This window comes from Mirounga leonina, unplaced genomic scaffold (genome assembly GCF_011800145.1).
Source record: "Mirounga leonina isolate KUSES-001 unplaced genomic scaffold, KU_Mleo_1.0 Mir_151, whole genome shotgun sequence".
NCBI classification, from domain to species: Eukaryota; Metazoa; Chordata; class Mammalia; order Carnivora; family Phocidae; genus Mirounga; species Mirounga leonina.
Genome location: NW_023270377.1, coordinates 378,448 through 396,601, shown reverse-complemented (window position 1 = coordinate 396,601; position 18,154 = coordinate 378,448). Strand labels below are relative to the sequence as shown.

Sequence of the window (18,154 nt, the reverse complement as noted above, 5' to 3'; positions counted from 1 at the left end):
GGCGACTCCTGCTTCATTCCCCAGAGGCGATGCTTGTGGACACATCCTCATTACTTTCTAGAAAAAAAGAAAACATGATCTTTAAAGAAAAATTTTAAACACCAGAACCAAATATCAGAAGACACTGAGATTTTTTTTCTTCAATAAATACTTAAAGTTTATAGGCAAAGATTTGGCTTAGAGACCGTATATCATTCACTTCTATTTTAGGATGGTGTTTACCAAAATATAATAAATGCTTATTAGCAACTGTTTCTCGTGTTTCTAGCAAAAGGCAGTAAAAATTAAAACTAAAGCACAGCTGTGAAAGTCCAGGTTTGCTTTGCATTTCATTGCTCCACTTCCTCATACCCTGTTCAGGACAGCCCAGATTCCAATGATCATGAGAAACCATTCATCAGAATTCCAAACAGAAATGTTCTAAGCTCCAGGAAAACTATTAACTTTTATAAAAATTGTACACTGAAAGCCGTTGCAAGAAATTAAGATCTAAGTAAGTGGAAAGATATCCCATGTTCTTGGATCAGAAGACTTATTATTAAGATGGCAATACTCCTCAACTGATCTACAGATTTAATGTGATCCCCATCAAAATCCCAGCTGGGTTTTTTGCAGAAACTAACAAGCTGATTTTAAAACTTATATGGAAATGCAGCGGACCTAGAATAGTCTAAAATAATTTTGGAAAAGAAGATGGACTCACACTTCAAAACTTACTATAATGCCACAGTAATAAATTCATAGTGGTATTGACATAAATATAGACATAGATATCAATGGAATAGAATTGAAAGTCCAGAAATGAGTCCTTACAGGGCGCCTGGGTGGCTCAGTTGGTTAAGCGACTGCCTTCGGCTCAGGTCATGATCCTGGAGTCCCGGGATCGAGTCCCACATTGGGCTCCCTGCTCAGCAGGGGTCTGCTTCTCCCTCTGCCCTCTTCCCTCTCATGCTCTCTGTCTCTCATTCTCTCTCTCTCAAATAAATAAATAAAATCTTTAAAAAAAAAAAATAAGTCCTTACAGTTCAAGAAAAATACCATAAAAACAGTGGTAAGCCAATTCCACAGAGAATGAATAGTCTTCTACAAATGGATGAGAATGAAGCTGAACCCTACCTAACACCACACACAAAAACTAAGTCAAAGTGGATCAGTGATCTAAATGTTGAGCTAAAACTATAAAAGTCTTAGAGGAAAACCTAGGAGTAAATTTTCACGACCTCAGGCTAGACCATTGTTTCTTAGGTATGATACCAAAACCAGAAATGACAAGGGAGAAAAAATGGGTAAATTGGACTTCATTAAAATTAAAAAAAAAAAAATGTGCTAGAAATAGTAGTGTTGAGAAAGTTAAAAGAGTGGAGAAAATACTTGCAAATTCTATATCTGAGAAGGAATTTATAATTATAACTCAATAATAAAGACAAGTGACCCAAGTTAAGATATTGCCCAAAGTCACACAACTAGAAAACAGGTGCAGAGGAACTGTCACCCAGGTGATTGTTTTTCTCTGATAGATGTTATCTTGTCTAGAGCTCTTACATTTCTGCTTTGTGCTCTTGATTTACAGAGGCAGTTGCTTATTTTTAAAGAATTTCATGATGAAATTTTGGTCGCAGCGTCATCTGCTAAGAGGCAACATTTTTCTTTTGAGTGTTCATCTTACATTTGTTTCTTTTTTTTTTTCTTTTATCTTGAATATCTTTGAATATTTGCAGTGTTGTTTCTAATTTGACTACCCATGTTTGGGGAAGATAAGTTGTTCCTAGATGGCTATTTTCAGAAAGTCTTGTATGGGTGGCTGGTTATAACCTAGTTGAAATTTGAAATTTATCCAGTGACCTGAGGTTTGTGTGTGAGTTAGTTTTGCCTTTACTTCTTCTCGGCCAGTGGTAGTAGCTGGCAGTAGGGTGTTTCACAGTGTAGCCTTTCTTGCAGCTTACTTCTGATTTCTTACTTGGTTCTGCCTCCTGTGCTTCTCTAAGCCAGACAGGCCCAAAATTGGACTCTGCTACCAATGCCTCTTACCTCTCCTTTTTGCAAACAAGGGATTTAGGTTTTACTCCCCAGGTTCTACCTTTCACTGTTGATCAGTGCTCTTTGAAGCTTCTGCTGAAATTTGCTTCCTGGCATCTTGTTTGTGCCTTCCCATATATACCAATACCCTCCAGCTCTGGCTCTGTGGCTAGTGACACTCTTCCCGCCAAGTTTTTTGATTCAGCATTTAGCAGTTTTCCTAGTTTTGCTGAAAATGGAGTTTACATTTTTGTTATTTTCTTTTTTGATTTTGAATGATTCTATCAAGAGATGGAGGAAATGACAACTTACACTACCATCTTCAAAAGATAAGCCACTGAGTATTTTCTGGATTGTTGCAGTGTGCCCCACACCCCTTGTACCCTTTACCATCTCCATCCTGAAATCCCTCTCAGACACATTTCTGAATTCGAACTTTTTTCTCATTACTTCTATCTCCAGAAGTTTGCCTTTGTTTTTCACACCACTGGTTCAGAGTCACACTTTAATCATTTTGTTATTCAGGCCTCCTGTTGAGGTTTCATTTCTACAGTTATCTTTTTATGTCCCCTTTTAATTCATTAGTTGCTTCTCTTTTCCCCAAAGTCTCCTCATTTCATGAATGCTGTGGCCTATTACATTGACCTTTTTGAGGACCTTAGTTTTTCTTACTGCATTTTCTTTGGTATACTCCACTCTTTCTCTTTATTGGGGTCAGTTCCTCAGCTTTTCAGGTTGATATCTCTATTTCAGGAGTTTGGTTCTCAGGGTCTGCTCACTCTTGGTTGTCCATGTATTTTTGCAAGTGAGGTGCCAGACTGATGAGTATTGTTTTCATTGACCTTTGCAGTGGCCACAGGTTGATTTTCCCAGGCAGACTTCCTTTCTGAAAATGACAGTTGCCTGGCTTCAGGGCCATGGGAGTGACCAAGATCCTGGCTGGGTGAGTGGGTAGGGCACACTGACAGACAGGTTTCCTTTATGTGTATGAGTTTTTCAAGTACATACAAGTAAGGCCAAGCAAGCCACCCAAAACCTTCTGTTGATGAGGAAAAAAGAAAGGAATTACCCAAGAGGCTGATTGCTTTAAGAGATTTTTCTCTGATGTTAAGTTAAAGACAAGGAATTTTAAAAAAATAAATAATGGGTTGATGGTCCAACTTCTAAAACTTATCAGAAATAGCATGTTTCTTCTTTGGCTGCTGATATAACCTACACTGTGTACACAAATGTGGTGGGGGAAACAATGAATGTCCTGAAGCTGGGTCTCATTTTCTTGGCGTGTATCCTTTTTGAGGTGCCCTGGCTCTGATGTGAGGAGACTTTAACAGTCATTCCCCATAATGGGAACGTCTTTCACATTTATCCCCTTCTGTATTCATGTCTCAGTTTTCTTTGTGCACTCCACCAGTTCCTCTGTTAAGAAGCTTATTACTGATTCTGTGTTCTCAGGCTGAAACTCACCTTCCCCCATTTATGAGCCACTTGAAGGCACAGTTTTTTTCTTTTCCTGACAAATTTGGGGACTTAAGTAGGGAACTAGCAGAACAGGTACCTAAGTGAACCCCAGTTTAATTATTATTCTTGCACTGTTCAGCCTCACCTGGTCCTGCTGAGTTTCTGCTACCATGTCAGGGCAGTGCATGTGCTAACTACAGCTTGAGCTTGGACAAATTACAGGAGGGTGACTATAGATTTTACTTGTTTGCCCCCAATTTTAGAACTCTTCTTTCCAGGCTAAAAATGTTAAGGCTGTGCTGACCATGGGCATTTTCCAGGGTCTCCCTGCTGAATTATTCAGGGTCTAGTCAGGAGACAAAATACACCAGTAATTTGAACAGGGAAATGTGATAGAAATGGTTATTAGCTAGTAACAGGGATTAACTACTAAGAGGAAGAGAGAATCCTGAAGAATGCAGTGAACAGCTACCAGTGCAAACTTGGAAGAGGTCTCTTCCCCCAAGGTCAAGGTTCAGACTTACAGATGGTGGAGGTATTGGCTAAGGTGCCACGGGAATGGGCTGGCAGACAGGAAGCTGCTCCCTGGCAGAACTGGAGTGGAAGAGGGAGTCCCTGGAAGGTGCAGCCGTGGAGTCCTCTGCACACGGCTAGCAGGGAAGCAACCTATTGGTCATAGTAGCAAGAAAGCCCAAAGCCCCAGAATCAGGGAGGGAAACTTCTTCTTCTTGAATCCCCCAGCACCCTTTCCTGACAAGGCAGCTTGTAAAGGAGAGATGTCTATAGGGGCCTGCCCCAGTATCACAAAGCAAGGCAAAGAAGGGTAGATTTGGAGTATAGAAGCAATAGATGGATACCTAGCTCACCCATATTAACAGGTTCAAATTTGGGAATTTTAAATTGTCCTGTTTCCTTGAGTACTTTAAGATAAACTATTGTAGAAAGAGTTGGGTACCAATGATCCATTGATAAATAAGCTCTCATGTTATGCCTGTGTCCTGTGGTAAAGATAATCTATGTGCAAGATGATCTTTTCAGTCCAAGAACACTGAATGCATAGTGATACATTGCTTCTTTCAGGATACAGAATCCCCTCTCTGATAAGCAGAAGTGGCTATTATATCTTTAGGCTCTCAAACTCAACACAAGTCCTTATGGCTTTTAATGCAGTTTGGGTATATCTCTGGTGCACAGCATTTTTAGGGATATGTGAGAGCCTAAGATTTGAAAGTGTGCCAGAGTGGGAATGAAATGTCTATCAAAAATGTTGGTGACCTTTCAAAGAATCTAGAATGAATATAGCTACAGTTTCCAGTGAGCTCTCAAGATTATTTTCATTATACAACATAATATTATAAAAGGAAATTGGGCCTTGATCTAATTATTAGAGAAAAATTTTAAGTAATGAAACTGTAGAGATATGAACTGTATAATAGGAGTAGGCATCTGGGTAGATGGAGGAGTTATAATTTGGCAAATGAACTGTAAATGGGCATATGAAACAAGTCGAAGGACTAAATCAAGCTTTTTCCAGAATTTTCCCACAGTGCTTAAGACAAAGAATAAAGAAGTACTTTGTTAGCTGAGATTTTGTAGCCCATTTCCATCCAGACAAAATCTTTAATGGTACTTTTGTCTATGTAAATTTTTAACAATATGCTTTATGTCTAAACTTGGAGAAGAACTTTAACACTGTGGCCAACTGGAAAATGGAACACTGAACGAAAAATTTTGGTTTTTAACCTGTATTTTGTATATTATTTTTTTAATGATGTTTCTCCTCCAGCCTAGTGTTTGAAACACAGTTCTACTTTGGGTGGCTGCTTACCTCTGTGGGAAATGGGTTGTGAAGGCAGTTTTCTTCCGTTGTATCTGTTGATGATGCCAATGCTTTCACAGTCTGTAAGGCCTTTCCAGTGTAGAGTTCAGAGAGTCTCTTTTCCTTTGCTGCTTTGGGAATGTGCAGTGGGTATGGGTCCTACAGTCCACCTGATGGTGCACTTCAGGATTTTAGAGCAGATGATGCTTACCCTAAGCTTTATTAAGGTTTGCCTCTCTGATTCGTGCTGAATTAATATTTGTGTATGGTGTGAGGTAGGGTTTGATGTTCATGTTTTTTGTATATACTCATTTCCGTCAGCTCCAGTTGTTGAAAAGACCATCCTTCCTGCACTGAATTACATTTGTGCCTTTGCTGTAAATCAGATGACTGTGCTTGTGGGGGTCTCGTTCTGGGCTCTCATGTGCTCCACAGGTCTGTTTTTGCACCAGTACCATACTGTCTTAATTACTACAGCTTTAATATTCTTTTTTTTTTTTAAAGATTTTTATTTATTTATTGAGAGAGATAGTGATAGAAAGAGAGCATGAGAGGGGGAGAGTCAGAGGGAGAGGTAGACTCCCCGCTGAGCAGGGAGCCCGATGCGGGACTCGATCCTGGGACTCCGTCGCCCAACCAACTGAGCCACCCAGGCGCCCAGTTACTACAGCTTTAGAACAAGTCTTGATGTCTGACAGTGTAAGCCCTCCAACTTTGCTCTTCTTTAAGATTGTCTTTGCTTGGGCGCCTGGGTGGCTCAGTTGGTTAAGCGACTGCCTTCGGCTCAGGTCATGATCCCTGGGTCCTGGCATCGAGTCCCTCATCGGGCTCCCTGCTCCACGGGGGAGCCTGCTTCTCCCTCTCCCACTCCCCCTGCTTGTGTTCCCTCTCTCACTGTGTCTCTCTCTGTCAAATAAATAAATAAAATATTTAAAAAAAAAAAAAGATTGTCTTTGCTTACCAGGCTTTGGTATCTATATTGTTTTTTAATCTGTTTGTCAATTTCTATGAACACAAGCTGCTGGGATTTTAATTGGAATGGCATTGAATGTATGGTTCACATGGGGAGCACTGATGTCTTATGTGGAGGGATGTGCCATGTTCGTAGATTGGAGGATATCGACCATATCCCTCCAGATGGTTAGGTCTTCTTTAGCTTTTCTCAGCAATGTTTTATAATTTTCGGTATAGCAGACTTCTGGGTCTTTCCACCATTGATGGCAAGTCTTAGATTTCACTTTCCAGCTGTTTATTATCAATTTATAGAAATAGAATTGCTTTTTGTGCATTGACTTTACATTCTTTGACCTTGCTAAGTTCATTTATTAATTCCGATAGTATAATTTAGATTTTTTTTGTTTTCAGCTGCTAGCCTAATTTCTGTATTTTTTATTTTTGAAGGTTTTATTTTGAAGCAGTCTCAAACTTACCAAAAAAATGCAAAAATAGTACAAAGATTTTTTTTCTTTACTGAATTATTTGAGAGCAAGTTGCCAACACCATGTGCCAGCACTCTTATACTTCAAGTATATTTCCTACAAACAAGGAGGTTCTTCATCATTACAGTTCAGGACATTAACGCAGATCCCTTGCTACCCCCAGGTCCCCAGGCCCCGTTCAGGTTCCCCCGTTGGTCCCACTACTAGTGTTCTTTTTAACAAATGACCCAGTGTACAGTCCCATCGCTGGTCTCTAGCCTGTGTGACTTTCACAACACTGACACTTTTGAAGCTCATAGCATTTGATTTGTAGATGAGTCTCAGATGGACTTGGCTGTTTCCCCATGATGGGATTCACGTGGGTCTTTGGCAGGGTGTTACCTACTGAATGTTTGTGTCCACCAGAATTCATATGTTAAAACCTAACCCCCACCGTGATGGTATTTGGAGGTAGGGCGTTTGGGAGGGAATTAGATCATGAAGGTGGAGCCCTCATAAATGGGATTAGTGCCCCTAAAAGAGAGAGCTCAGAGAGAGCTCTCAGCCCCTTCCATCATGTGGGGACACAGCTGAAAGACAGCCATCTCTGAAGCCAAAAGCAGGCCTTCACCAGACACCTAATCTGCCAATGCCTCGATCTTGGACTCCCAGCCTCCAGAACTTGAGAAATCTTTGTATGTTGTTTTAGCCACCCAGTCTGTGGCATAGCAGCCTGGATGAACTAAGATACAGGATGGCACAGAAGGGATGCTGGGCCCGCACTACATTCTCTTCCACGGTATACAATTTCAATTGGTCCTGTTTCTGGTAATGTTCAGTCTGGGTTCATCCTGCTCTCTTGCTGCCTCAGACCTAGCATTAGCCCTTTCTCCAAGGAAGGTTTCTGTTTGAGATGTGCTCCTGACCTGAGTCTTGCTGATCCCAGGACCTTCCAGTGGACAGAGCCAGGGGCTGTGGTTCTCTGTGCCAGGTCATCCTCCCACGTAGACATAGTCCCTGTCGCTGCTCTCCATCCTACTGTGGGCTGTTGTCTTCTGCAGACATTACCTCCCTCCACTCCTACCCAGCACCTCACTAAAGGGTGACCACCACTCCCCCCACCTGGGCTTCAGTATCCTGCACTTGGCCCCTGTGTACAAACAGCCCACTTCCTCAGCCCACACTGAGCCCACTTTTTATTTTTAAAAAATCACATAGGCTTTTTAAAAAATAGGTTAGTATATGCTGATGATACAGATTTCAGAAAGTACAGAAGGATATGCAGTCACACCGTTTAGTTCTCTGGAAACAACCACCATCCCCAGTTCCTGTGCTCCTTCCAGAGCGTTTACCTACATATGTATGTGTGTCTGCGTATTTACATCTGTGTGTGCATTCCCCACGCAGATGGTGGCATATGCATTGCCCCACACCTTGCTTTGTTCCCTCAACAGTGTATCTTGGAGGTCTTTCCATTTTTGTGTAACCCTGGATGTGCCACAGTTTATTAACCTGTCCTGTCGGGGTAGATTTAGGGTAGCTTAATCATTTGCTATTAGAAGCATTATTGTAACAAATACTGTTTTATATGCATGGGTTTGCACCTGTGAAATTCTTCTCAGAGTGGGATTTTTTGGAGAATGGTGTGGACATTTAGATTTTAGTAGGTAGCTCCCACCAGGCCTGCACAGCACCGGGGGCAGCAGTTTGCCCACGGCCCTATGTGGGAGTACTTGGCCACGCTTGCTCACATGGCGTGTCAGACTCTGAGTTCTGATCAACACCACGAGAGCCTCCGCCTGATTCTGACCCATGCACCTCTGGTCATGAGTCGCAGCAAGCCTCTCTGTGTGTGCAAGCATCACTTAGGCTTCTGTGCTTGTGAACAGCCTGTCCTTTTGCCCATTGTTCTCATCATTTCATAATCTTTTTACTTGTGTTTATAGTCTGGTGTGTTTTACTAATTTCTTTTTAAGATTTTGTTTATTTGAGAGAGAGAACACAAGCAGGGAGGAGGGGCAGATGTAGAAGCAGACTCCCCGCTGAGCAGGGAGCCTGATGTGGGGCTCGATCCTAGGCGCCCTTGCAGTCTGGTGTGTTTTAAAGAAATTTGCACTTTGCTGTGACATGAGCTGTTTGCTCCCTGTGTGTCTTTGATTTGACAGTTTCTTGTCTTTTTTTTTTTTTAAGATTGGGTTTGTTTTGTTTTTATTTTGTTTTTAAGATTTTATATATTTATTCGACACAAAGCACGAGTAGGCAGAGTGGCAGACAGAGGGAGAGGAAGAAGCAGGCTCCCCATTGAGCAGGGAGCCTGACGCGGGACTTGATCCCAGGACCCTGGGATCATGACCTGAGCCGAAGGCAGACACTTAACCAACTGAGCCACCGAGGTGCCCCAAGATTTTTTTTTTTAAGATTTGTTTATTTGAGAGAGAGGGAGGGACACTGCGAGTAGGGGAGAGGGACGGTGGGAGAGGGAGAGAGAATCCTCAAAGAGATACCCCGCTGAGCAAGGAGTCTGATGTAGGGCTCCATCCCAGGACCCCGAGACCATGACCTGAGCCAAAATCAAGAGTTGGCTGGCCACATAACAGACTGAGCCACCCAGCTCAGTCCCCTTAAGATACACCCCTTAAGACTGTATTTTTAGGGCACCTGGGTGGCTCAGTTGGTTAAGCGACTGCCTTCAGCTCAGGTCATGATCCCAGGGTCCTGGGATCGAGTCCCGCATCGGGCTCCCTGCTCTGCGGGGAGCCTGCTTCTCCCTCTCCCACTCTCCCTGCTTGTGTTCTCTCTCTCGCTGTGTCTCTCTCTGTCAAATAAATCAATACAATCTTAAAAAAAAAAAGACTGTATTTTTAAGTCAGCCCTGCATCCACTGTGCGGCTCTAACTCACAGCCCCCAGCCAGCTGGGCGCCCACGGCAGCTTCTTCTTGTGCACTTTATTTGCTGTCCCCCATTTCTCAAGCCCCTTGTTAGGGTGCTGAACTTCCGGCGAGTCCTGAACATGGCCTTTCCCCCCATAGAGTATGAAACAAAACTGTCTCATTGCAGGACTTTGATGAGTGGATGTTTTTGTGTTTAGATATTTTACTCACCTTGAAATTATTGTGTGAGGTAAGGGTACAACCTTGTTTTTTCCAGAGGGACACCAAGTGGTTTCTGCTGGATAATATGTGTTCCTCCCACTGATTGACCTGAAATATCACATTTATCAGGCACTCCAGTACTTGCATATTTGGGTATATTTCTTCATCTCCTAATCTGTTCTAGTTATTTGTCTATGTGGACAGGCACCAGTACCAAACATTTTAATTACTGTGGTTTTCAACAGGTTGAATATCTGGTAAGGCTAGTCCTCATCTATTTCTCTTTTTCATTGGCATGCTTGGATGTAAAAAAAAAAAATACCAACTGTAGAATTAGCCTATCAGGTTCCTCAGAGAATCCTTTTAATCCTTTTATTAGGACAGCATGGAATCTGGCTTAATTCAAGGAGCACTGACCCCTGTGTGAGGGTGTTTGTGTGCAAGAAAACCGTGTGCCCTACACCTCTCCACGCCCCTTCTGTGGTCCCCTTTTTCTCTCATAAAACTTTCTCCATGAAGCTTTCTTTTGTTAAGTTTATCCTAAGACACTTCAGCCCTTTTGCGGCTGTTACAAATGTGGTTGTTTTCTTCCTTTCTGTCCTGAGAATGGTGGTTAATTGTATGTAAGTGAAGGCTGTTTTGATGTATTTATAGAAATTTATCCCCCACCACCTAACTGAATTCTATCTCTTTCATAATAATTTTCTAGTTGATGTTCTTGGGTTTTCAAAGTAAATTATCATGTCTACAAATAATGATAGTTTTGCTTCCTTTCTGATTTTTTACCTCTCATTTCTTTCTCTATTTTGATGTTGGTGTCACATAGTAGTGATTGCGTATACTGTTGGGAGTGGCCTCCTCGTCTTGCTAAGTGTTAAAGAATCACTTTTTCTTCCTATTAAGAATTTTTATCAAGGGGGGGGCCTGGGTGGCTCAGTCGTTAAGCGGCTGCCTTCGGCTCAGGTCATGATCCCAGGGTCGTGGGATCGAGCCCCACATGGGGCACCCTGCTCGGCGGGAAGCCTGCTTCTCCCCCTCCTGCTCCCTCTGCTTGTGTTCCCTCTCTCGTTGTGTCTCTCTCTGTCAAAAAATGGGTGAAATCTTAAAAAAAAAAAAAAAATCTTATTTATCAAGGGGGCTCCTGGGTGGCTCAGTCGGTTGAGTGTCTGCCTTCGGCTCAGGTCATGATCCCAGGGTCCTGGGATTGAGCCCCACATACGGCTCCCTGCTCAGCGGAGTCTGCTTCTGCCTCTCCCTCTGCCTGCCGCTCCCCCTGCTTGTGCACGCTGTGTGTCGAATAAATCTATTAAAAAAAAAAAAAGAATTTATAACAGGGGCACCTGCATGGCTCAGTCGGTCAAGCGTCTGCCTTCGGCTCAGGTCATGATCCCAGGGTGCTGGGATGGAGCCCATTGTTGGGCTCTCTGCTCGGCAGGGAGTTCGATTCTCCCTCTCCTGCTGCCGCTCCCCCTGCTTATGCACATGCACACGCGCGCTGTCTCTCTGTCAAATAAATAAAAATATTTTTTTAAAAAAATTTATATCAAGAGTAGAAATTGAATTTTATCAGATGCCTTCTCAGCTTTTCAGATTCTGGGAATAATCCTAGGATTCTTTTTTCTGACAGATCTGATATGATATAGTGATAATTGTGCTGATACTGTATTGAATTATCCTCTGTTTTTTTAATTAATTTTACTTGGTTATGGTATATTAATCTTTGAGTTGTTGTTGGATTATGTTTGCTGGTATTTTACTCAAATTTTTTTTTTTTTTTTTTTTTGGAGAGAGGCGGGTTGGGTGCAGAGGGAGAGGTAGAGATAAGAACCTTAGGCAGGCTCCACACCTAGAGTGCAGCCCAACATGGGGCTCATGAGATCATGACCTGAGCCAAAACCAAGAGTCAAATGCTCAACCGACTGAGCCACCCGGAGGCCCCTTACTCAGGATATTTTCACTGATACCTATAACTTGGAATTTTTCTCTTTGGGTCGTATGTGTGTTTGTATGGAGTTTGGGGGTTCTTTCCCAAGAAAGAGATTAAGAAGAGACCACTACCACGACCCACCATACTTCGGACCAATTTAAATAGCTTTGGAAATGTCTGTCCCTACATGGTTTGTGGAAACACCTGATTCTGCTGGTTTTTTTAGGAGGTCAGTATGTGTTTCAGGTGACACAGAATACAAAGTTCTTTTTCTTCGCCTTAACATAGGATAATAGACTTGGGAAAGCTTTTTTACTTCAGTAAAATTTACTCCAATCCAGGAGCTAAACACACATACATATGTGTATGTGTGTATGGATACCTGTGTATGTGTGTATATTAAAACAGAAATGCGTAATTAAATGTATTTTTATGCCCAGTTTTAAAAACCCTGTTCTGATTTGGACGCTGGTGCATCGTGAATGTGTCCCAGTGTGTCCATACACTTGATACACGTTAGCATCCTTTAGTCAGTTGGGCAGGCCTCCTGGACCAAGCCCAGGCTGTACTAACTGTGGGTAGAGGGCTTGCGTAGGGCTGTTAGTCCTACCGTTACACCACACAGGGTGGCCATGCGGTTGAAAAAGGAGAGGGGAGGGCTTGAGCACAGCAGAGCGGTTGTGGATGTTTGGGCCTATCCATGGCGCACCTACCCATGTGGTGGTCCTGGAGACTCGAGGATGGATGACACAGTCTCTGACCATCTAGTAGTAGGAATGCACCCAAATAGATAGGTGAACAACAACGCCCTAAGCATGGTGCTAGGGATAAGTACCAAGGGATGTGGCAGTTAAGTGGAGCTGACTGAAATTAAGGGGACCTTACCTTTGAGGTAATGAGCTCCTCAGGTTCTCAGAGGATCCGCTGGAGACTGACAGAGGGGGAGAGGGTGTTTCCCTGTGAGGGAGCAACTGGGTATCCAGGTCGCCACTGGATGGGGGAGGCCAGGTCGTGTGGGGCAGTGCACACCACACTGTGAGGGTGTTCCCTCCTGTGGTGCCCCCCACCCGCGCACCCCTCCAGTCTGGGGGAGGGGACATGGCTGTGGGAGAGCTTCCTGGGGACGAGTGTTTAGTGTTAGAGGAGTTGCAGTGGACTCCATGATTTCCGTGATCTCTGACCAGTTCACCACTGAGGGGATTTGACTGCACATCTGTCCAAGTAGCCCTGTGCTTCTCTCCGAGGGCACAGTGGGCACGCTAGCCCCAGCGTGCCTCTTCCAGCACCCCCACCCCACAGTGAGCCCCCACCATGATCCTTGTAAGAGGTGACGTTACAGTACTTACATCCAGAAGACTTGCTCTTCTGTTCCCTGTGAGATGTGTTGTCAGTGTAGGACCCCTTTGCAGCCCACCTTTCCATTCCCGTAAGGTGCGCATTGTGCTGTGATTCGCTGCGCGCTTCTTTGTCACAACACAGTGCAGATTTTTGTATCTTCACGTAAGAATTCTCGTTTTAGGAGTGTAAACACATCTTGGGTACACAGCAGGAAAGTCTCCTGGTTCAACTTAAAGGAACATGATATCCTTTGGAACAATGGAGATTTGCCTTTCTTCCCACATACATACATAATTTTCTCACTGCAAAAATGACAGATGCCAGGGGCGCCTGGGTGACTCAGTCGGTGAAGCGTCTGCCTTCAGCTCAGGTCATGATCCTGGGGTCCTGGGATCGAGTCCCACATCGGGCTCCCTGCTCAGGAGGAGGAGTCTGCTTCTCCCTCTCCTCCCCTCTCGTGCTCTCTCTCAATATCTCTGTTGCTATCTCTGTCTCTCTCTCTCTCTCAAAATCTTTTAAAAAATGACAGATGCCCATTGATGAAAAATTTAGGCATTACAGAAGTTGGTAAATAAGGTAGAAGTGAAAGTGCTTGTCCCACCCACCACCCCCATTCAGTACTAAATGGCAAATGCAGTGTGAGTGTCTTACGAAATGGAATTCTATTACAGACACTGGAGAGAAGGGGAACCTTCTTCTTGACTGAACATCAGGCTTGGACTTTATTCCACGGTAGCACATACAGAGTTGGTAGGAGTTGCATGGTTTCAACTATGGATGTAATGTGTATGTCATCAGTTCGTCATGGGATTTGTCCTTGCATATTTATCTCTGTGCAGTTGTGTGAGATATCTGCAGGAGAAAGTTATAGAAGTGGAATCTCTGGAGCGAAGACGTATGTGTACATTTTAAATTTTGGAGGTGTTTCAGATTCTCCCAGAAGATAGGATGGATCGGGGTTCCCCCGGTGGCATGTGACAGCCACACCACGCCATTCTCCCAGGCCTCCGAAGTGGAAAATGGTACCTCGCTGTTTTCATTTACTTCCGTATTGGAGGGCTTGAGTACCTTTTTCTGTGCCTAAAAGCCATTTGTATTTCTTCAACCAATTCATAAGAGCAATACGAAAGATAAATTATAATTTGTTTCAGTATGATTCTAAATTTTAACTTTGTTCACTGTTTCAGAAGTTTTTTTATCTTTATTTAATCACATCTGTCTTTATGCTATACTTAGGAAGACTTTACTTACCCCAAGATTGGAGAAATAGTCTCTGTTTTATTCTATTCTTTAGTCCACTGGAGTTTATTTTTCTGAGCAGTGCGGACCAGGGATCTCACTCCATTTTTCTTCTAAATGGAGAGCCGATTGCCCACCTCATGTTTGAACAGTCCATGCTCTTCTTGCTCGTGTTGCTAGCAAATAATAACGTATTCACTTGGATCTTATGCAAACATGGAGTATGAGACCCACCTTTTTAGTAAATATCAAATTGTTTGATAAAATGTTTACTGAGGCTGAAAATGGGTTCTGCATTCCGAAAATGCCTCAAGTGACAAAGAAAAAATGGCTAAGGACACAACTGAGAACATAAGACTGAAGGAATTGTCTAGCTTTATGTTAGTGTCAGTTCCTGAGCACAAAGAGCCTTGGGCTCTTTATTTGCTTTGTGATGGTTTGTAAGCCTTATAGAAGGCAGAGTGAAGCCAGCAATTCAGTAGGATGGAGTTTAACATGCAGGAGGCCGGGTCATGCCACGCTGTTACATGAACCCATGTTGTGGGAAGGCTCGTAATCCTCCTGTGTTCCCCTCCCTGCCCTTCACAGCCTAAGCGCGATGGCCAGACGTTGCTGACCCAGGTGTGGAGGCGCTTGAACCTGACGGAGTGTGACTACTTTGGGCTGGAGTTTCAGCATCCCCGGTCCTACTGGGTACGTGTCCTTGCCTTATTCTTGCAAGCTCTTGAGAGCTGACCGTGCACGTGGCCACAGAGAGCCTTTGAGGCCCCGCTGCAGTGATACGGCACCATGCTTCATCACATTGCTGTTCCTAGAGCTGCACCGTGGAGACATGGACCGCACTGGCCTTTTAGCTAAGCTGAGTTCCCATCCTCCCTAAATTTGTTCTCCTCACCAGTACATGTGCCAAGGAAATCCAGAAACAACCGCTAGGACATCTGCATGATAATCATTTTGAGCAAACTTTTACGAAATTCACTGGTTATCCCTCATGTTACTTGATCGATGAACCTTAAAAAGTGTGGAACTTAATATTTATAGGTGGAACTGTTTTAAACCAAAATTAGGGGCGCCTGGGTAGCTCAGTCCGTTAAGTGTCCGACTCTTGATTTAGCTCAGGTCTTGATCTCATGGTTGTGAGTTCAAGCCCTACATTGGGCTCCATGCTGGGGGTGGAGTCTACTTAAAAAAAAAAAGAAAGAAAGAAAGAAACCAAAATCAGCCTATTCGATAAGTGTGTCAGCATTACTCATGCAGTGGCACTCTTGTCTCTTAGTTGTTTACAGGTGCATCTTGTACCAAAAATTTGTTTGGCCTTAACAGCTGCCCCCCCAAAATAATTCTTGGTACCCGTGCTGTGCCTAGCAACAACAGTGTGCATGTGACCTAATGGAGGGGTCCGGGCCTGCGTGGCGTCTCATCATCCTCCCACACTTCTCGAAGCAGGTGTTCCTGTGCCTCTCCCAGGTGTTTTGTCAGGATTTGACTGGTGTGTGAGCAGAGGGCCAAAACGGCCCCACCTTAAATATCTCTCCTAGTTATAAACAGTTCTGTATTTTGTAGCAGTTATTAAATAGAGAAATCATTGAATGGATTTGATCTCTTTTCTTAAATCCTCTTTAGATTTGGCTGGAACCTATGAAGCCCATCGTTAGGCAAGTACGAAGTAAGTCCTTTTTTTAAACTCTTTAGAATTCTGTTCATTTAAGATGCTTTTGTTCTTGACTGTTCAAATTGGAGGTATGTCCAGATGTTCATTGTCCCCACCCTGGGGAGCAGTGAGGTGATTGCCAGCGGCGCGTGAACCTGGAGATTGTTTTGCTGCTTAGTCTCAGCCTGCGGCAGCTGTGAACACTCACTAGTTCTCAAACGCAGTGGTAACAGGATATGCTCTTGGATATGTCACTTAATTTTTGGCCAATATGCAAAAATAAGTATGCAGTTTCTCCCCCCAAGTTATAAAAAGGCATTGAGGTTCTTCCTTTAATTAGCTTCTTAATTTTTTTTAACAATTTTTAAAACTTTATTTTTTGTGGTATTATTTTTGAGTATAGTTGACACAATTTAATTACATGTTTAATAAAATAGTTTATACTGTTTTGTAATTATAAACATAATTTTTGTTAGTCTCCATTAAATTTTTAAAAATTGGGGCACATAGTAATGCCTCTTGGTTACAGGGTGCCATCCAGGGGTCCAGATTCACCTGCAGTCTGATCCCATGTGAGAGAGAAGGATGGTTGCTAGTAGCCCTGTTAGTCACTGGTGGCCTAAGGCCATTTAGGTCATCGTGGCCCTGTAGGACAACACCTCCTCTTTCCTGCTTGGTGAAAATTACACAGCTGTGTTGTAAAAATTTCAGTGAAGCAGAGATGCTCAGATGAGCCAACACCTTCTGCTTTTTCTTTCCAGTAATCCGGTTGTTCTGGTTCAGTATAGTGAGTGCTGACGTTTTTCTTTCACTAAAGTATATAAAGATTTGAGAAAATAGTGAGATTGACTTTACTTGTCAAGTTTGAAATGTTTCTTTTCAGGGGCGCCTGGGTGGCTCAGTTGTTAGGCGTTTGCCTCCGGCTCAGGTCATGATCCCAGGGTCCCGGGATGGAGCCCCGCGTCGGGCTCCCTGCTCGGCGGGGAGCCTGCTTCTCCCTCTCCCTCTGCCTGCCGCTCCCCCTGCTTGTGCTCCCTCTCTCGCTGTGTCAAACAGATAAAATCTTTAAAAAAAAGTCCTTTAATAAATAAGATGTTTCTTCTCACAGGGCCAAAAGGCGCGTCGCTTCGTCTAGCAGTGAAATTTTTCCCCCCCGACCCAGGTCAGTTGCAGGACGACTATACGAGGTAAGGAGCCCCTGTTGAAACACAACAGCTCTCGCCAGCAGGGTCCCTGGCAGCACCTGGCTCCCGGGGCGCCCCGGGCCCTGCGTGTTCCCGAATGAACGCAGCTGCCCCACACATGGAAGGGGTGATCGACATGCAGCACTAAAAGAGCGGTTAACTGCTGCACAAACACAAATGCCAGCAGGGCTTAGAAAAGGGCTTACGGTGAAATTTGGGGACAGAAAGGCGGCTATGTGTTGGTGTATTGTGAAAGTGCTGGTCGCCAGCTGAGCGCAGACTTGTGAGAAGGACTGAGTTGGAGAGTCTATGAATATATGGAGCAGAAATATTTTAGGTGATTTCTTTTTTGGCAGAAGTAACTGAAAGAAATGTTTACAGTTGTTTCATCTGGGCAACAGGCTATGGAAGTTTGTTCCTTGTGTTTTATGTACCAACTCAAAACCCAAGATCAGATGTACGATAAAAGGGAACTAGTATTAACAGTCCTTCTGACTAAAAATGGATTCCTACCTGAACCATAGGCATCTTATGAACCTCTCTTCGGAAGGTTTTTGTAGAGCCTTGTAACATCACAAAATCACGGACTGTCAGCCGTAGGGAAATGTTGGTATCCCATTAGTCTAGCCCCTCATTTGATGGGTAACAAGACTGAACCCCAACGACAGGAAAAAGTGTTTTTAAGAGTAAACACAGAACTCATCTTCATAGTGTATCACGTACCTGATGTTTACCAAAAGTCCTTTTTGAGGGAATAACTTTTAAATATATATACTTGGAAGATAACAAGGAATAGGAAGTATTACCTAATTCTGGGTCCTGGGTCCAAGCCATGTTCATGCAGAAGTTCCTTTTTTGTTTGTTTATAAGAAAAATGTACTGTTTATGATAAAAGAAGAGAAACTTCAAAATAAAGCTATGTAAAAAGTGAATGTACCTCTTCACTGTCTGCCCACTGCATTGTGTCCAGAAGTATCACTTGAGGTGTGTCTTCCAGATGAATTCATAGCA

The 18,154-nt window shown here is 43.4% G+C and overlaps 1 protein-coding gene across 3 annotated transcripts in view; it reads left to right on the top strand.

Annotated features, from left to right (window-relative positions):
- Nucleotides 1-18,154, top strand: part of FARP2 (FERM, ARH/RhoGEF and pleckstrin domain protein 2) — a 112,332-nt gene that overhangs the window by 32,066 nt on the left and 62,112 nt on the right. For all 3 annotated transcript variants that reach the window (XM_035006684.1, XM_035006685.1, XM_035006683.1), the window contains exons 3-5: nucleotides 14,897-15,001; nucleotides 15,932-15,974; nucleotides 17,068-17,146. In XM_035006684.1, coding sequence (XP_034862575.1) covers nucleotides 14,897-15,001; nucleotides 15,932-15,974; nucleotides 17,068-17,146 — 227 coding nt within the window. The remainder of the gene's footprint in view (nucleotides 1-14,896; nucleotides 15,002-15,931; nucleotides 15,975-17,067; nucleotides 17,147-18,154) is intronic.